The sequence below is a fragment of the Melanotaenia boesemani genome, chromosome 11 (genome assembly GCF_017639745.1).
Source record: "Melanotaenia boesemani isolate fMelBoe1 chromosome 11, fMelBoe1.pri, whole genome shotgun sequence".
Taxonomy (NCBI): domain Eukaryota; kingdom Metazoa; phylum Chordata; class Actinopteri; order Atheriniformes; family Melanotaeniidae; genus Melanotaenia; species Melanotaenia boesemani.
The window spans coordinates 22933182-22954419 of record NC_055692.1 but is presented as its reverse complement, the minus strand read 5'-3'; the positions used below and the strand labels follow the sequence as shown (position 1 = coordinate 22954419).

The 21238-nt window shown below is 39.6% G+C and overlaps 1 protein-coding gene across 1 annotated transcript in view; it reads left to right on the top strand.

Annotated features, from left to right (window-relative positions):
- Positions 1 to 21238, top strand: part of LOC121648895 (transient receptor potential cation channel subfamily M member 3) — a 54309-nt gene that overhangs the window by 20353 nt on the left and 12718 nt on the right. The window contains exons 6-7 of the mRNA XM_041999347.1: positions 163 to 286; positions 12184 to 12256. Of these exons, the coding sequence (XP_041855281.1) occupies positions 163 to 286; positions 12184 to 12256 (197 nt within the window). The remainder of the gene's footprint in view (positions 1 to 162; positions 287 to 12183; positions 12257 to 21238) is intronic.

The following is a 21238-nucleotide window of genomic DNA, read 5'->3' as shown; positions in this document are numbered from 1 at the left end:
CCTTACCAAAGATTCAGTGGTGAATGTCTCAGTTAACATTGTTTTAAGTTAATGACAAATAAGCTATATATTTTAGTTTCCCTATAATCCTGTATCTGATCCCTTTTTGGCTTTCCTTTGTTTTTTTTTTTAACCCTTTCTCACACCTCTTTGGCCCTGCAGCATCATTAATGAGTCTCTAAGAGATCAGCTGCTGGTGACCATCCAGAAGACGTTCACATACAGCCGCACACAAGCCCAGCATCTGTTCATCATTCTCATGGAGTGCATGAAGAAAAAGGAACTGGTCAGTCATTGTCTTTCACAGACACTTCATACATGAGCACATACAGGTCATGTGTACTAAATTGTTGAATAATAAAGCACAGGCAAACTCAGAAACATATAGATCTCATTTAACCTTAGATAAAACCAGTTTTACTCAAATATTGCTGTATTAAAAAAAATGTGGGGGTAGAACAAAATTTTTATATTTAAAGCTTCCCCATGACGAAACTAAGGGAAGTAGTTATTATTCCATCTTTTATGTATGACATGTAGTGTTAAGTAGATGTAAATGTAGATGACTTCTGGGACCAACTGCCCTCTACTTTGTACCCCTTTGAGAGTGTTTAACTCTTGAGGTGCCAGCGTTTTTTAAGTTTTTAAGGCAAACTGTAAATGACAGAAAATGTTAAATATGAACCAGAGTTTATGATGGCAGCAAAATTGCTCATCTAATTTCATCTTGTGGCATCACAGGTAGGCAGCCATATTAAATTCCATAACTTTTACTATGAACTATGATTTGTATTGTTTGTGACCGCAGCCGATCGTTGATGGCAGTGCCAGATTGTTGACGGCCGATTCACATCTTCCATATAACGATGGAAATTGGTGATGCATTTAAGCGCTCTCTATGGAGACATGGCCTGGTACTTATCTCAATTTTGCAACTTTGGAGCTTAGAGGGTGCAGACAAAGTACAAGTCGTGTTAAACAGAATAGTCAGACAGGTCCCTCTCCTGTGTGAAGGAATTTCAGTCCTTTGAAACCAGCTGCTTGGTAAAGTTGTTTGTGTAGTGCATGCATTTTTCTGTTTCTGCATGTCTGTGGGATTGTCCATGTTTAGAGGACCGAAATCTGTTATCTCAGTTACATTTTGGTGATGTGTTTCTTCCTTTTGAGAAAGAGGGAAACCCCAAAACACAAATCATTAAGTTTTAAGGTAAAAACACATTTAACAGTTGCGGTAAAGTTGTGTTATGCACTAGCAAATAGAATAAGCGACCGAGTGGAAAGATCAGTCCCAGTCCCTTGAGTTGCCTTCACATTGTGTAAGTGGAAATGTTCTTACTTTAGCTGTTAAACATATCCCTGACTTCTGCTGTTGTTTTTCTTCAATTTGATTTCAACAGTTTTATGATTGCCAATCAACATTATTCAGGGTTTTTGTTTTGTTTTTGTTTTTTTACCATGTTTCTTCTTGGAAAATGATTGTTGCCACATCAGTTGGTGCTAAATAACTTGTTGCGACCTCAAATTGTCCAAGCAGTAATTATCCAATAGTAGGCTTGTATTTATTTGCTTAGTTAAATCCAGGCGGTGTCTTTTTTTTTGGGGGGGGGGGGGCAGACAGTGTAAATAATCCATATGGGATATATAATTCTTGACTTCAAGTGTCTTCACATGACTTATTTTATAATATGACTTTATATGAAAGAAACTGAAACAAACAGAGTATACATCATGACAGTACTAGCACAGCATGCTGGGATGTATGCAACATCATATATGGCACTTACATTGTACACTCTAAGTGTGAAATCATAATTTAGGTTTGGATAAGAAGTAGGTTTGGTTAAGGATGATGTGATGTTTAAACTATTGGTTATTATTATTAAGTAGTATTTCTAGTCACACAGCAGCCATCTGTTAATGCTCAAGTATTACAACCTCTGTGGCAATAAATGTGTAGCAGCCAGCTTGCTCACTTTGAAGTGGTCCCTTAACATTCAGCAACAGGATAGACTTATACAAACTTAAAGTCATGTACTTGTTCAATAAAACATACATACTTATTTGATATGAACACTTCTGATGTAGGCAACAAAGTAATGGTTGAAAGCCAACTTACATAGCTAATAGTTAGGCTTCAGTATTTAGCATGGTCTATTGCAGAAATTGAATATGACATTCATATCTATGTTTTTACCAAGTTCATTGGAAGTGGAATTGTACAAAAATAATAATTATTGTGTTTTGATGTGTTAAATTATTATTGTGGTTTTTTTTTTTACTTCAAAATAATTGTTTAGATCTGCTGATGATAATGGCCTTCATCCTCTTAGACTGTAATATTGCCCAGAATAAACATACCAGAAACTGGTTCTTGAAAAGGCCTTTCAGGTTATATTCCAACTATGGTGACTTTGGTGCTATATTTTCAGACCCGTCTACCAACTCTATTTCAACTACGCAACTAGCGACAAATATAGCAACTTTTTCTGCTGTTATTGAAGACTGACATGAAAAAAATACATTTACTTTTTCTTAATGAGTGCTGGGTCCTGCCGCATGCCCCTTTATATATATATATATATATATATATATATATATATATATATATATATATATATATATATATATATATATATATATATTATCAATTAATCACAATTTTATCACATAACATTTTCCCAAAAAGGCACAATTTTTAATTTTAATGGATTTTAGTGGACAACTGAATCAAATAATACTACAGACATTAATATTCTAAACTCAATCTCTTTTAATGTCTGGAAAACATGCAATTTATTACATTTCAATTTAAAACAGTATAAAAAGAAAACAAGAATATTTCTGGACAAAAATGAACAGACCTATAATTAAAGTGCCATTAATATACTTTTTCAGAGCAGTATTGACTTTAAATGTTGAAAAAAAAAATCAACATAAAGTGCCATTTTTTTTTTTTTTTTTTTTTTTGCCACTTCTGGTAAAACAAACAGAAATATAAATGACAGGTTTAAATCTCTTTTAAACTCCAAGTACCTTTAGCACAAATTATTTTGTACATTATAACAGTTTGAACCTCTGTGCCTATTTCTATGCCTATGTCTTATAGATATTGAATTTTGCTTAAAATAGTCTTTCTGCACAGCATTTGAAAAATTGTAGCACATTCTACCACTTATCTTCTACCACTAGAAGTGGTCTACAGTTCAGAACAGTCCATTTTGCGAGTGAATTTGTGAGTTTGTCCGATGTTATCTTATTTTTGGTCTGAAGCCAGTCATTGGATCGTGTTTGGGCCGAAAAACTTTCCTATTTTCTATTGTAAGCGAATCACTTTATTTTAAAGTTCTGTTTTCCTGATAATCATAACACACAGTGTCCCAAAAAATAGAGACGTTGTTTACACACACAGAAATGTGCACAATTTGGTGGGCAGCCCAGCATTGGTCATGGTGGAGCAGCGTGTAAATGGATTGATTTCACCCTCTGTGGGATCCCAGGGACTGACTGATGCTCCCTCTGATGAAGCTTTTAAACATCATACAAGAGAACAGCAGAACAATTGGGTGTGAATCATTCAGCATGAGCAGCTGCAAAGCTCAGATAATCTGATGCTGCCTTTCTCTGATTTTCCCAAAGTGTTACTGCTATCATATTGAAACTTGAAACTGACGCAATGACTTCACTGTATTATCAGTCCCCAACAATGTCACGACCTTACATGAACATATCAGTTCTGAAGGCTGAAGTATCTTTTCATGTTTTTGTGCAGGGACTGATTTTCAAAACTGCAAATGTTACCTATTTACAGAAGTGCATACATCTCTGTACACATTTAAGATTTACTATAACAAAAACCATGTTCCATAAAACAGTGTTTTTTTAAGGCTGTTTAAAATAATGTGTTTACAGCGTTAATTAGTTTATGTGATTAATTGTTCAAATTTTCAACGCAATTAACGCATGCACGGCAAGACAAGCTCCGTACATCTGTCATTTCTCTGTTATGACGGCAAGACGTGAAGGAACACGATGGAAATTATCAGCCAGGTGGTTCTCTGGATGGACTTGAGAATAAACACAGCATTAATGGAGCAACCCATAGACTTCACCTCCATGCAAAATGAGGGTGTTTTAACAAACTTTTCCCGGAGAGAGGGTTACACAGCCGCACTTTTTCCTTTTTAAACTTGCGACAGCCCAGCAGACCAGGAAAAAAGTGTAAAAAAAAGTGAAGAAAAAATGTAAAACAACAGCCAACGATCTGTTTTATCAACAGGTGTTTACTTTGGGGGATGCTGCTGTAGGACTTTTTTCACTGCTGCACAAACACTTACACTTCAATGATAAAAGGAATCATCAGTTTTATCAGAGTTTCTTCATCAGTGTTGGCTGTTTAACTTCAGTTGTCACATCTGGTGATTTTATGACAGATATTATCACCATGGAGACGGTTAGTGAGATGATGATATATTAATTCTGCATTATGATCTAGACCCTGAGAATGAGAGCTGGCACCTGTCTTGCTCTCTTACATAGGGAATTTTACTCTCATATCTCTCGTGCTGATAGACATAGACACATACTTCCAGTGCAGCTGTTTGCACAGAGACCATATGATCTGAAGTGCATTTTTACTTTTTTCATGTTTTACACCTGCAGAGTCAAGGATTTTAGGTTGTGTTCTGACCTCCTACAAAAGCATTTCAGCTACACGTGTAAGGCAGATGCATACAGAGCACCTAAGTTTCTGCTGCTCTTGTCTATGTTAAACACTACATGAGAAAGCTATGATTGCAATGTGTATTGCATGTGTGAGATGTATGTTTATGTGTGTGGAAACAGGATATCTCAGGGGAAGAACAAAGACTGAACATGTGTAAGAGAGACAGTTTCCATGCATCTTTGTGTGTGTGTGTGTGTGTGTGTGTGTGTGTGTGTGTGTGTGTGTGTGTGTGTGTGTGTGTGTGTGTGTGTGTGTGTGTGTGTGTGTGTGATACATGATTTGCAAACTGTGTAAACTAATTTGTGTGTAACTTTGGTTTGTTTAATACAGAAAGCATGGAGCTGTCACCCAAATGAAAAAATAATAATAATAAAAAATAAAAAAAACAAAAAAAAATAAATAAATTTGGGACCTTAACACATAACGTGATAAGTTTATTGTAAAAACATAGAACGTATCATGTTATAACGTGATAAGTTGTAAGAACATAGTCTGTACTGTATGCTGTGACCGATATTGCAGCAAAATACATTTTATGGAAAATATACTCGTCAAGCAAAAATTTCAGGTCTTTTTGCCAAAGATTAATTGTTCTACTCTGGTTTATTGTTGTACACATAGAAATGTGGGACAGTTATGAGCAACATGGTAGGTCACCTGCCTGCACACAGTGAGATGGTGTGTGTGTGTGTGTGTGTGTGTGTGTCTGAATTGCCACAGAGCAGGCATCACCAACTCAAGACCTCTTGAGCCAGTGTCCTGCAGGTTTTCAGTATGTCCTTACTGCAGCACACTTGACTCACATAATGGGTTGTTCAGAGTCTGGTGCAGACCTTAACAACAAGCTGCTGGAGAACTATGTTATTTGAACCAGATGTGTTGCAGCAGGGATGCAGTTTAAACCTGCAGGACACTGGCTCAAGAGGTCTGGAGTTGGTGATCTCTCCCATAGTGTGTGCACTGCTTGTAGTTAAGAACATGTGCCAGTGATTACGCATATGGCTGTTTTCTAAACATAAAAATGAAAATCATAAAGGCTACATGCACCGCTGGGACCAGGAGAAATAAGCTGCCGACATAAAGATGTAGTCCTGTCTGCTTTAAGGGTGCAATGTAACACAATGCCCCTCAAGCTTCACCAAATCGCTCCAATGAAATACAACTTAATCCCATTTGGTAAATTAGGCATTTCTCTGGACGTAGCACGCCAGTTTCCCCATATAATGACAAATATGGTTTATAGTCCACATTTTCTCCAAAAACGTATCACATTATAACATGATAAGTTTCACGTTTTTACAATAAACTTAATAAGTTATAATGTGATACGTTTCTCGTTTTTTACAATAAACTTATCACGTTATAATGTGATAAGGTCGTAATTCTTTTTTTATTTGGGTGACAGCTTCACTCTTCCATAGTTTAAGACATATTTCGTAAACTGTATAAAACCCATGTTGAGAATACTTTGGGTTATTTGCAAATGTATTTTCAAATGCACACACAAATATCTAAAAATTACATAAAAATTTTTACACATGAACAAATAACAAAAATGCACAAACATTAATATTTTATTCATAAATGTTTTAATCTTCAGCCTCATAAATTTAATAGTTTTGTTTTCAAATTGTTAAATCCACAAATCACCTGGTGTGCAAGGAAAAAACTGCATTTACGCACTGATCAATTTACAAGTGTTCAAGGGGTTTCAGGACCCTTTTCACGCCTCCGAGAGCCTCACAGCTTAAACGCACCATCTACGCACTGTGAGGCTTTCGGAAATGTGAAGCGTCTCAAAACCCCTTGAGCACTTGCAAACTGATCTGTGCGTAAATACAGTTTTGTCCATGCATAGCAGGCGATTTGTGCAGATGTATTTAATGATATTGAGTTGATTTTTTCTCCATATCCATGATCCTGTAAGATTGAGAAGCCTTTTGATTAGGGTAAAATTAGTGAAGCCCATCAGTGAAATTTCAAATATTTTCTGACCAGTATGTGGGTTACTACCTCTCTCATGGTGAGAATGTTTTTTTTTTTGTTTGTTTGTTTGTTTGTTTGTTTTGGTTTTTTTTTCTGTTTGTTTGTTTTGGCCCACATAGTCTTTTGCCAAAATCTATATGTGTTCTTCTGTGAACTGTTGAATATATTTCACAACTTACTTCAGCAGGCAGATCAGAAGCTAGTTCACAAAACCAGGTTAAGTAACATGTTGATTCTGTACTGGCAGCAAATGGAGCATTATTTGTTGTTAGTGCATTGGTCTGAAAGGGTGTCAGTCAGCCAGTGTCTCCATTTCTTATTTATTTTATTTTTTATTTTGTTGGCTTCATGGCAGAATAGCCTAAAAGACTAAATAAGGGTTTGTTTCACTTTTTTTTTTTTCTTTCCATATTTTCAGCAAGTTGGCTTTGTCATGACATTTCTTGTAACTCTTATTTCTCTGTCATACCCAGGGCAGCTTTTTGGTTTTTATGTAAAGATACAATGACCCAGAAAATGTAATGCATGTACACTGAAATCTATATGTCTGTATGCTCCATGTGTGCTTTATTTTCCTTGCTTTTATCAGTACATAAATCTATCCCACATTCAAACATCACAGCCATTTTTTTTTCTGTTTGTGCTGTGTGTTTTGCGTGGCAGTACATTAGAAATCTAAGAAGTGCTCTTTGCAGTCATAAACAATTTTCTGTTATTTACCCTAATGATTTGCTCATTTGCCAGGGGTGTAAACATATTGCTATTCAATAGCTGATAGATTAGTATCTTCACTGTTTTAAGGATGACAGCAGGAAAATTACTGCAAAGCTTGTCAAAGACTAAGCTCCTGATTTTTACACATGGGGATAGATGTGTGAAGTACCATATATTGATGATGTAATCTGTAAGTGCTGTGAAAGATTATGCTAAAGAAGATTTTTTTCCAATTTATCTGGATGATAAGGGTAATTATCTCCCTAGTAGATGCACATGTTTCCTTTAGATCCTTTACATAAAGGTAGAACAACCTCACAGGCTGTGTGAGAATTGATGCCTTTCAATGTAAACACAGCCTGCTGTCACTACTGAAAATGTCAGCATACAATTCCTTTCCCAATTTTTTAACTGCTCTTCCTCTTTGAAGGTTGAAGGGGGTGGGGGTGACTGTCTTGGCAACGAAGAGCTCAGTATGAATAATTGAATATAGAATCACACTTATATCTTTAATTTGGATTAAATATTGAGGAGGAACCACCAGCCTACAGTGTTCCTCCGCCTCCCTGACAAGAGGAACTAAGAAGGTGTAGGAGGAAGATGAGAAAAAAGAAAGAGTGACTTAAATGGTTTTGAGAGAGAGGAAGCAAGAAAAAGGAGAGGAAATGGAGACGTGAAGTATGGAAGAGAGCTAAAGTAAAAACATGGATAATAAGAAAGAGACCGTTCGTTATCAGTTAGGAAGTTTATCAATTGAAAATTTAATTAAAAGAGACTTATAAACTTATTTCCCTCAATTTTCTTTTCTGGGTATACTGACAATCCTATTATTATGGTTTATTTCAAAACCATAGTTTCTGTCAGATCCAAGCTTTTTGCAGTTGTTAATGTACTGACAAAAGAAGAAGGAAACCTCACTGAACTACCCCAGTAAGCTTGCATGGTAACTGCCATTTGTCTTCTATAAACACCAACATCAGCAGGGTCTCTGCATATGAAAGTGTAACTGCACACCCTACTTTTTTTATAACGCGTGTCGTTAGTCCCGGAAAATTCAAAAATGGGCAAAGAGGTCGAGCTGAGAGGGAGACTGTGAGGTGGGGGATGGATGATTAACAACCATCAAACTGTGGGCTGCCTGTAGCTAAAAGCTATCCGAGCTAACCCCGAGCAACGGTAGCTAACCAGCTAATGGCTAAGGCACGTTGTTAGCCAGCTAAAAACCGTGGTTGTGCTGCACTCTTCCTTCTTGCCACAGATATTGGATACCTGTCAATCAAAAGGACACGCCCCTAATTATCCCAAATTTCAAGATTAAATGACATCCAAACGGATGAGTTAGAAAAAGGCACAGGCAGAAATGATTGACAGACAGCAGCTCAGTTCACTGGCAAGATTCACAAAGCACCAACACCACAGAGAGGTCTTAGAGGTGGAAGACTTTTCCCTTCCTGAATCTCCTCAGCTACACAAGAACAAGGTAGTCCTGAAGCATATCAGTCTGAGCCTTAGTGCTGTTACGCTGGCCTGTCAGCAGCTCCAGCAGCTCTGGAAAGCTGTGGAGACTTGCAGGAGGTTGAGGCAGCTGCAGGAAGTGCTGCTGTAAGTTGCCGCTGCTACAATTTGAGCTGCCCGCTGTCACCAAATGAGGATCAGCAGGTAAAGAACAAAGTCCGGTGTTACTTTTACATCCCTCACAAGCACAAATTCGTCCCATATCAGGAATATTTCATCAGAAACTCTGTTAAAGAATAGAAGTCTGAAACTAGCAAATCTAAACCTTATACTGTAAGTTCACATTCCTTCCTATGCATTGGTGGGCATGGTTTTCTATGCCTGTAAGGCAAGGACCTTTCTGTCTGCATCTGGAGGGAAGGGGCTGTGGGTTTTTTTTTAATTTTCTCGTGATGTAGATAACCTCTCTATGTCACGAAAAACATAACCTGGTTTTACCCTGTAGAGGGTGTTATGAGCCATTTTTTACCCACAAAATCCTGTTTTTAAAATACAATTAAAAATACAAATTTCATCAACAGCATATGTAGTTTTTATCACAATTAAGTAATACTGTGTTGTTTACAGCTCAACTTTTGGTGCACTACCCCTGTAAATGAAAGGTAATATTTAACAATGATTGGCTTAATTGGCTGGAATCTAAAGTGGATGTTTTCTATTCTTCTGACTTTCTGACTTAATGCCTCAAAGTATGCAGGAATTTTTCAGCAAACAGCTCCACATTTTCATCAAAATTTCCATACATCCATCATCAGTTTATTAACACTAAATCTCCCTATCGTTGTTTTTAGTACCTTTAGTGCCTGTAGTTCTTTCCCACTGCCTGATGTCTGTCCACCCATTTTTTGGTCTTCTTATCTCCCACTTATGGCACTCATACATATTTCTTTCTGTCCTTTATTCTCGCCAAATGCAGCTAGAATATACACTGGATGGGTGAATGTATCCCTTGAGTTAAAATAAATAAATAGATAAGAGTGAATAAATAAACCCAATAAAATTAACTGACCCTGTCTTTCAAATCACAGTTCTACATTTGTTTGCTCACAATACATCCTGGGGAGCGCTTTGGATGAAATGATGGATGGGGATGAGGAGAATCTTTATGTTTACTTTTTGCTCTCACTTTCTCACTTATTTATGGTTCTCTGTAGGACTGTTGAGAGATTATACCAACAACCTTGCAAAACACCCTGACACCCACGTAGTGTACATCTACAGTCACCTTGAGGGTGTAAGTGAGGGAAGTGAAGGGGGACAAAAACAGGAGAAGTATGCCAAGGATAAGAGGCTGGGTAGTGCTCCTATGGGAGGTGCTATAAGATTAGTGGTTCAAAGAGATGATGGGAGGAAGAAAGGGACCGAAAAGGTGTTGATGCCTGAATTCAAATGTGAATCTCTATAATCTTTTAGGTATTTGCACCATAATCTATTTTAGTCCTGAAGAAAGCCAAGAATCCTGGATGCATGCATGTGCAAAAGAAAAGTGAAAGTACATGTGTGTGTGTGTGTGTGTGTGTGTGTGTGTGTGTGGGAGGGGGGGGGGGGGGTCTCCCCATTTTGCTACATTAATAACTGCTGAGCAATGGGCAAATGGCCAGTAAAGACATCTGTACTAATTGGATAAAAATACGCAAGAGATCTCCCTCAAACATTTTTAGAAAGCACCCTTCTCATTTTTTTTAAACTTTCTTATCTTTGTTTGCCCGTCTGATCTTGTAAGATTCCAGCTTTGCATCTGACCTTTTTAAGTTACTGTTTGAGCGATTACAGCCTATTTTAAAATTAAACTGACTCTTAGAAAGACTGTCTCTAAAGACTCTTAGATTGTGTTGAGCAGATAGCCTTCTAAATGTGTTGTTAATGTCTATTGCATTAAAGGAAAAGATGCACTGTAGCAAAAGATCGCCTTGCCTCTGGCCACACTATTAAAATACACAAAGTCACATACTGTAATGCAACATAACCCAGAAAAGCAAACTCTTTGGTGTCACTGTGTAAGAGGATCACAAGCGATTTCTTCACATCTCATTGCACTCCTATTTTACCTGGAAAAAGGTCCTCTGATTAGACTGGCACACAAACACACAGATACAAATATGCTCAAAACCTGCCCTTATATTTTACATTTTTTACTGTAACACAGTCTTTACGTGACATGACATTTCACTACTCACATTTCCCTAAAAGAGGAGACAATATGTCATCAGCATGTGGTGTGCAGTGATGAATATGCCAGCTTAACGAACACTGTAAAACATCATTGTAATTTGAATTGCTTTAATGGCTTTAGGTTTTAAAAATTAGATCATTTAAGGTGGGGGGAGAGTGGGGTTAACTCAAACACTGCAGTATTGCCCAGGGGAAGCAACAGCAACCACAGCAACAGCAAAGCCTGCAGTTTTCTGGAGTTCCACAAAATGCAGCCATTTAGAGGAGGGGGGAGATGGGCTGCAGGAGCGGAGGTGGGAGGAGATGGATGAGTGGATGTAAGGATTAGAGGAATAGCTCATCAAGTATTCAGAACACACATTCTTCCATACACAGCTCCAACAAGGTGCCCTTCACAGATGCACATGTATGATGAACACGTGTGCCCACACACGTGAGCACCTGTACGGTATGTGTACGCAGGCTTGCTACTGTAAATATGGCTTAAAAAATCCAGAGAAGCTGCCTCAGATTTCCCTCTAAGCTGACTTTATCATTCATTGCATCATTAATTTAAAGCATAAGCCCAATCCCAAAACAGCATTAAAGTCAGCAAAAGAAAAAAAGAAAGGTTTATGGTAATCGTGTGCACAAGTAGTTTTTATTCATTTAATCTTCTCCTTTGTATGCTTGTATTTATGTTTTCTCTGTTTCTTTTTCAGCTAATTCCCTCATTCCCTCCTCTCAGTTAACAAGCTGTTTCAGAGTTTTGTGGTGTCCACTGTCCTGGAGACAAGAGAGGGCAGGAGAGAGTCCAGCGAAGGGATATAGTTCAAGGCTTTAGAGAAATGTCTCTTTTTTCCTCCCTCTTAGCAGCAGTCTTTATAGTAAAGCAGTTTAATCCAGCAAATGAAAGCAGTGCTACTCAGTATGTGACTGAATTTCTTCATGCAACATATCTTTACAACAACAGTGGAATGACAGATGAAGAAAAGCCACTTGAAGGAAGTTCTGCTTGTGTGGGAAATAGAAATACTCATGTTTCTCCCTGTCTTTCATTCTCTTTATGTCTATCTCTTTCTCATTGTCCTCAGATAACAGTTTTCCGGATGGGCTCAGAGGGTCATCAAGACATTGACCTTGCCATCCTCACTGCATTACTGAAAGGTGGGTGTGTGCATGTATGTCTGTGTGCTGTAGAGCATGACTGACCTGTGGTCCTAAATCAGTGTTGTTATTTCAAAGCTTCTGTGCACTAAAGTAGGATGTTGTCGTCTTAGAAAGGGCCTCTCTTGCTAACTACATTTATAGTGCATGTGTTCAGAGCACAAAAGGTTTTTTTGTTTTTGTTCATAGATCAGAGGCCTGCACTGCCAAGTGGGATTAACATACCCAGGATATCGCAAATGTCTAGGTTGACCTACCATCCTAGTATTAATGGCAGTTTTAATTTATCTGACAATATAAACAGATAGCATGCTTATCATTAAATTTCTATTTATTACAGCGGGGACATTTCAAGCAGAGCACTTTCTCAGTGTCCTTCCTTTCCTTTATATTTAGGCCCGAGCACCGAAGGCGGTGCGAAGGCCTATTGTAATGCAAGCGTTTATTCTTCTTCTTATTATTATTCGTCCGTCAAATGAATTGCATTTTTGGGGGTCTCAACATACCCCAAAACTCACCAAATTTTGCGTACCCCCCCATTCGAATGTGAAAAATTTCATATTTTGGGGTGCTCGGGACTATTTGGGCAAAATTGAACAAGAGCACCACCTATTTATAGTGCCCCGCCAGTGCATGTCGTCAATCTTCATGAAAATCAGTGCACTTGTTCCAAATGCTCGGGCAAACAAAAAATCCTCTTGGAGTAGTGCTCTAAAAAAAACAGGAAGTCGGCCATTTTGGGTCAAAGTCGCCATTTTGGCGTTTTACTGACCTCGCATTTGAACGAACTCCTCCTAGAGATATTATCGTATTGACACCAAAATGGCTGAGGATGTTCAGAAGGCATGTGTGATCAAAAGTTATGCAAAACTCTCTCAAAGGAGTAACGGCGTACAGGGGGCGTGGCCTCAAAGTTTGATGTCTCGCCATGAAACACGATATTGAAATAACTCCCACATAAAACAACATTTCTGAACCAAAACGGCCACGTATCATACTAGTCCCATCCTCAAGACATCTACATGGTCATTATTGGATTATGAATAGGCCACGCCCCCTGGTGACAGGAAGTCATGTTTTTTACTCGAAGACCCACTTCTCTGACATTTTCAACACAACTGAGGTCAAACTGGATCAGACACCTCTAAACAAGTTGGTGATGATATCCGGTAAAGACTGTTGCTCTACGCTGCAAGGCGAGACCGTGGTGCCATGGCGAACTTTGATAAGACGCCATGACATCATAAACAAGTATAACTCCCTCATTTTTCACCCAATCACCATCAAACTCGCAGGGAATACTCATGGTCTGGTCCCGAACAAACCCATATCCCCACTTCCGGTCTAGCCCTAAGCCCCGCCCACTTTCAACAGGAAGTGCTTTTTTGCAGATGCCGGGGTCCTGCTCCTCAGGCATGAACCCCAGACACTTGAAAGTGCTTCACAACAGGTCAAACCCTTTCATGATACTACAACAAAAATCTCAAGTCCCTTAGCCAAACGTAACCATGGCGAATATTGGTCCGACGCCACCAAACAGGAAGTACTTGTAACTCACCCGGTGTATCATCGATCTCCACCAAACTCGGCAGGAAGGATCGTATTCAGACGTGGAACTGAGCCAAATTGAGATATGCTGGAATAGTGACATAGTGGCTCTATAGCGCCCCCTACAATATTTTGATCAACCAGCCTCGCCCCCTACGTGGACCGACATGCATGAAATTCACCACATTGATTTACTATGCCAGGATGCACAAAACTGTCCATTACACCTTTTTGCTAATTTCAACAGGAAGTCGGCCATTTTGTAAAACGTGTCATTTTCAGGGTCATTTTGGCCTGTTTCTTGCCATTGCATTTGAACGAACTCCTCCTACAGATTATATCGTATTTACCTCAAAATCACTCTGAAGCTTCCAGAGGCATGTGTGATCAAAAGTTATGCAAAACTTTCTCAAAGGAGAAAGGGCATGGCGGGGGGCGTGGCCTCAAACTTTGATATCTCACCATGAGAGACGAAACTGACATAACTTACATATAAAACAACCTATCTTGACCAAAATGGCCCCGTTTGATGTCATTTCCATGCTGACCACATCTACATGTCCAGATGTTGTCACCTGGACATTGCTCAACGCTGCATGGCCAGACGGTGGCGTCATGACAAACTTGGATAAAACGCCATGACATCATTAATCAGTACAAATCCCTCAATTTTCATCCAATCACCATCACACTCACAGTAATTACTCAGGGTCTGTTCCTGAACAGATACATTGAACTACTTCTGGTCTTGGTCTAAGCCCCGCCCACTTTCAACAGGAAGTGTCTTTTTCAGACACTGGGGTCCCTCTCCTCAGGAATGAACTCCACACACTCAAAAGTGCTTCAGATCAGGTCAAACTCTTTCGTGATACTACCGAAAACAATCCTCAAGTTCCTTCCTCAAGCAAAACCATGGCGAATGGCGTTCATCGCCATGAAACAGGAAGTATTTGCAACTGACCCATAGCACTCCCGATCTCCACCAAACTCGGCAGGAAGGACAGTGGTCAGGCCTGGAACTGATTTAAATAGACATATGCTGGTTATGTGGCTCTATAGCGCCCCCTATAATTATTTATTCTATCAGCTCCAACCACTGCTTTGACTGACATTCATGAAATGTGGCATATTTATATAACATGCCAGTACAAACCAAAAAGCCTCTTCATGTCCTGATGTTTTCAACGCCGTAGCCCCACCCCCTGGAAACAGGAAGTACCCCATTTTTTTCCATTGAAAACCTTAAAAACCTACTCAAACTCATCAATATCATCCTTGATGAACTCATGACTCACAATATAACAAACTCTTTACACCATCATGATTAAAATGGCTGCCTGTGAGGTTTCTGTCCCTCGCCATCAAACAGGAAGTGGCTATAACTCTGGACTCGGTTGACCCAAGGATGGGATACTTGGCAGTTGTCATTGAAGTCCGAACCTCAACATGTTAGTACATGATCAAACACTGTAGCGCCACCTACTGGCCATGTTGATATCTGCAGATCTTAAAAGCATGATTTTGTTTGGATTTGTTTCACACTATTGGTCAGAACATGGTCATGAACACTTCTGATGTCATTATTAGGCCCATTGATGTACGAGATGATGGTCAGAGAGAGACAATGACCACACGAGGCAGAAACATGGGGACGACTGAGCGTACGGCTGCCAGCCAGAGCGAGCTTGCTTGGGGAGGGAGGTTGCCGGCCGAGGGGGCGGTGCAATAGGCTTGAGCGGCGCCAGAGGTGCGAGGGCCTTCATCGCTGCTTGCAGCTTTAATTGTCATTGAGTTCTTTTGAGGCTCAGCACCTCCATTTGTGCACGTTTATACTCGATTTCTTATCCAGAACATTGCTGTCACGATGTGTGAATATGAGGACCTAAACACAAGGAGAGGCAAGAGGCAGACACCATGACTGTTCTGGCAACTTGTGTGTGTGTGTGTGTGTGTATTTAGAGGTTTTAGAAATTAACTGCATATCTTATTTTTACTATATAATATTTTATAGAATATTTCCTGATCTGCATGTCTAATTGTTTATCTATTCTGTTAAATTTACAGCGGTTACAGCCCTAGTATTAATGGCATTTTAGGAACAGCTGTGAGTTTAGGGTTTTAGCTTGGTATGAGATAAAAGTAACTCCTGTTGCATCATCAATTAGACTGAACACAGCTGCTCATTAATTCTGCAGCAAGAGACAAATAATCACAGGAAGACCCTTATAGCCTTCAATAGATTATGAAAAGCACCATCTTTTTACCATCTCCTTTGAAGAATAAATTTGGTCAGAAGGTAGTTTGTAAAAGGGATGAATCATCTAAGCTTATGACTGTCTCTACTTGAGCTTATTGTTTCATGCACTGTGGCTTTTGCCACACAAACCTAATTTAACACATTGTATCTTTAGAGGTTTAATTTCTCATGTTTAAAAGCCATTCAAAGGCACTGCAGTAATAAAACAAAATGTAGTGTTTAACTATTTAACACTTGACTTTCTGTCTCTGGAATTGTGCATTAGAGACTATAATGCATTGATTTAAAGACCCATATCTTTGCAGGTTCCCTTCACATAATATTCTCTCTAAACATGGCAGCAGTATGACACTGAGTTTATATGATAGGCAGTGAATCTTTAAACACTGCTTGTTTGTGGTTTGTCCCTCTTCAAACAGCCACTGGAAGATAATCATCCCTGTTGACTAGGAATTCCTTGCCTTGCTCCATCCCTATCATCTGGCCAAAACTGTTTGGCTCTTGCCAAAGATGAATGGCTCTGAACACATGTACTGTCCTCCTGCATTCAACACTTTGACTGTGATTGGTCATAATGCTTTGGCTAATTGGCATTCTGGTAAAGACTGTGATCTATATGCTGTAACAAATTGTAATGAATTTACCAATAAAAGGAAATGAAGGGAAATAAAATAGCTTACATAACGGAATTCAACTAAACCTCTAATCTTCCCTATGCTCCACACAGTTTCCCACTTCACTGCTTTCTGTACCCACCCATCACCCAAACACACACGGAGGGATCCATATTTTTGATTGTTGTTCAGTAGCTCGCATCGACCAGGGCTTCTCTTGCTTCTTTGGGCAACATGGCCCACTCCCTCTCCACAAACCTCTATACACATGAAAACAGTCTGCACAAACTTGCGCATAAAGAGGCAGAAAGTCCTGTGGGGCTGCTTAGTAATTCAGAGCCTATGATGAGGAATTGCTTCTCAGAGAAACATTTCAGTCTACAGAACGGGAAGAAGAGACAAAGTACAATTTGGAGAGGGAACAAGTGAAACAAAAATGTGTTTAAAAAAATTTATATCTGGCCGTGATGGTGCATGATGTACTGTATTTGGCCAGTGAATCACCCCCTGAACTTTATCTTCATCTTACCCATATTCTTGTTCTTTTGCTTTCTGTATGTATACATATTTCACTCACATATTCTCTTGGTCGCATCTATTGATCTATCCCTTATCTCTGATCTCTTTTTATCCTTTTGTATTCATTTCTGTACATGATGTGACAGGAATGCCATTCTGATAAATAAGTGAAGGAGGAACAAGGGGAAATGATAAGAAATAAATCATAGAAATTAAAAATGAAAGAGAAAGCAACAAATGGGATTAAAAAAATACTTAATGGTCAACATCAATGGTCATTTTCCATGCAACTGTCATAAGAGTCAATGAGATGTGTTAAGGTTCCTAATGTAAAATTAAATCAATCACATGCTGCCTGCGAGCTTTTTAAAAAACTGGATTAGATTCTTTTCCCAAAGAACTAAGCTGCTGCCTAAAGCTCAACAAAACACAGCTCAGTCAGAAATATGCAGCGTGGAGGGAACAGAGCACGAAAAATGGGTAAAAAAAAGCAGTGTGAGCTTGTGTGAGAGAAACAGAGACAGATTAAGACAAGTGGGAAAAGACGGTGCAGGGGTGAAGCAGCAGTGTAAGTGAGGGGAGTTAGAAGTAATTGATGGTCTGCTGTCAGAGTTAGTAAATATCCTGGGGATTGGATGCATAAAGTTAGATAGCTGCAGCTCAATCCCCCCTGCAGGCCGACAAAATGAAGTTACAGTCCTTTGATAAAGCACTACAGCCATCCTGGTTTTTAATATACATATATCTGCTCTAAAGCTCTTATTAGTGGGTGCTGCATGTTATTAGTGGGGCTCTGTCTGAACTCTTATTGCTAAGCTCCAGTAATTCTCTGCAGACCTTTAAGCCAAGAAGAGCAGGTTATAATATTGTGTGCTTATTAAAAATTACACTTTCATGTCGACACACAAAGCATTGATATGGTACTTTGCATTACCTGTGATTTTTTTTCTTCTTGGGTTAATAAGATAAATTAGTTCATCCTAATCATTATCCTCCCAGTGTACAGGTATATTATCCATGTGATTTGCTGTTAGATTCCTAAAGCTAGTAGTAATTTAAGTGTAGCACAACCATTTATTGAGTGTTTCCTGAAAACATTTTTAACTAAAGTTTATGGAAATGCAATGACAAGATTAATATTTTCTCTCATTTGGTCTTTTCATTTTTGTAAATGAACGCTTAAAACTTTGAAGTTGTGATAACTTCAATATATTTCAATCTATACTTTTCCAACCTATTGTGCAGTAAAAATACCCAAAGTTACTTGTGCTTTACTGATGCATCCATTACTTTGCTTTTCCCTCACTGTTAGTGTTTTCCTCAGCAAAATGTCTGTATATTTTAAATTAAATTTACAAATGTCCTGTCTTTGTGTTTATGTTTGTAAAGTAGCATTAAATGATTTGGACACCCTGGTCAAAATATATGTTACTAGCAAAGTTAGCATCTTATTTCTGTTTTGCACTATATTTGATTTGTAGGAATAAAAGGTTAGGAGCTTAGTTCAAAAGTTTGGGCATATGTCATTACAAAGTAAAGTAGCCGTTCCGGGGCTGCGGGGCTGGCTCTATGCTAAAAGCTAAGGGGCTAGCAAAGAAGTAGAGATTCAAGCCTCCGGTACCTTCAGTGATAATGGGAAACGTGAACTCACTACTGAATAAGATTGACGAACTGGCTGCTCTGACAAAGAACCTAAAGACCTTCAGGAAGAGCAGTTTACTGTGCCTTAATGAAACGTGGCTAACAGTTAGCATTATGGACTCTAACGTGAAGCTACCGGACTTCAGCACAGTCAGATGACTCGCACTGTATATGAACAAACGGATGTGCAATCCTGGGCATGTGAACATCAAAACTCCACCTGCTGCAGGGATACTGAACTCATGGATGTAAGCCTACGTCCCTATTACTTGCCAAAGGAGTCGCAGATGCGGAGTAGTGATGTGCCACCCGCGAAAGAACCGGCTCCGAAAGCCAATGCTTGATAGTGAATCAGAAGTGCCGGCTGTGAGTGAGACAGCAGACAGCCATGTGGAGAGTACATGAGTGCGCTGTGTCATCAAACCCTACTCAGAGGGGAGAAACTGGATCAGCCATCCAAGATGAGGCATCTTATTTTTCTGAATGCCAACCTACACTGAGGACATTAATGCTGCTCTCTTGAGTTTGGTTCTCATTCTGTTTTGTGGATTTTTTTACTGTTTTTTTTTTTGTTCATTTGTGCAATATAAGATTTTTGTTGAAATATTAAACAAAAGTAGGGGGTTCTGTATCAGAATAAATGCACAAAAGGAGGCAATTCTAAGGCTTCTCGTAAAAAAAACTGAACACAAAAGGGTTTTCAAAACCTCAAAATTCATTAATTTTTGAGAACTTAATGTAAATTATAGGGCTAAAAAAAGATGCTAAATTAAGAGCTATTTAGGAGCCAGGAGAGCTGGCTCTTCTTTGGGAGCCGAGCCTAAAGAGCCAGTTCTCTAAAAAGAGCCGAACATCCCATCACTAATGCAGAGCTTGCATGTGATGTGGCTGAACTACAAACACAGCATTCTAAGGCTCTCATACTAATCTCTGGGGACTTGAATCACGTAACTCTGAACAACGCACTGGCTGATTTTCACCAGTACGTGGACCCTAACACCAGGGGGAAACGAACTTTAGACCTAATGTGTGCAAACATGAAGAATTCATACAGAGCCACCCCCTGCCTGCACTAGGGAAGGCAGAACAGAATCTGGTCCTGCTCAAATCTCACTACACACCAAAAGTGAGGAGACTACTAACAACCACACACTCATTCAGAAAGTGGTCTCCTGAGGCCAGACAAGTTCTTAAAGACTGATTTGAGACCACAGACTGGGAAACATTTGAGGGGTCTAACAACAAGAACATGGAGGAGATTTCTGTATTGACGCTGTTCTTTCAGTGAGATCTGTACACTGCTTTGCTAACAACATGCCCTGGATAACAAGTGACATCAAAGGCCTTCTGAACCAGAAGAAGAAGGCCTTTAAAGATGGTGACACACAACAGCAGCTATAGACGCAACTCAAGAATCCAGCTCAGGGAGGTGATTGATCAGTATAGAAAAAAGATAAAGCAAACGATGCAGAACAACAACATGAGGGAGGTTTGGGAGGCGATGTTGACCATCACCGGCTGTAGCTCCAAGAAAAGTGCAACCCATTGAGGGGATGTGGGAAGGGCAAACCAGGGAAACGACTTCTTTAATAGGTTTGACCACCTTAACCCATTCACACCTCTGAACACAGCAGCCCCACTCTCCTTCTCCTGCAAGCCATCACAGAAGAGAACACCTCCCCTACCCCCCTAACACCACCCATGACCATCATAGCAGCTCAGGTCTATGGAGAGCTAAGAAGGCTGCGCCCTAGCAAAGCTGCAGGTCTAGATGGGATATTGCCGTGACTACTGAAGGACTGAGCAAGGGTGCTGGGACAACCCCTTCAGTGCATATTGGAACAGAGGAGGGTTCCCCACCTGTTGAAGACATCCTGCATCATTCCAGTCCCTAAGAAACCACATCCTGGGGAGCTAAATGACTTCAGGCCGGTTGCCCTGATGTCGCACATGATGAAAATCATGGGACGGCTGCTGCTCCAATTACTTGAGGCCACAGGCCCACCATGCTTGATCCTCTGCAGTTTGCTTGCCGGGAGAAGGTGGAAGTGGAGGATGCCATCATCTTCATTCTCTGCCGAGCTCTCTCTCACCTGGACAGAGGCAGTGGTGCTGTGAGGATTACATTTTTGGACTTCTCCAGTGCCTTTAACACCATCCAGCCACTTCTCCTAAGGGACAAACAGTGATGGACGTAAAATCACACCTGGTGGCATGGATTGCAGACTACCTGACTGGCAGACATTAAAACGTGAAGCTGGTCATCGTCAAAGGGGACTGTGTGGAGGTGGCACACACCTACAAATACCTGGGAGTGCAGCTGGATGATAAAATGGACTGGACTGGCAACACAGATGCTCTGCTCAGGAAAGGACAGAGCTGTCTGTACTTCCTCAGAAGGGT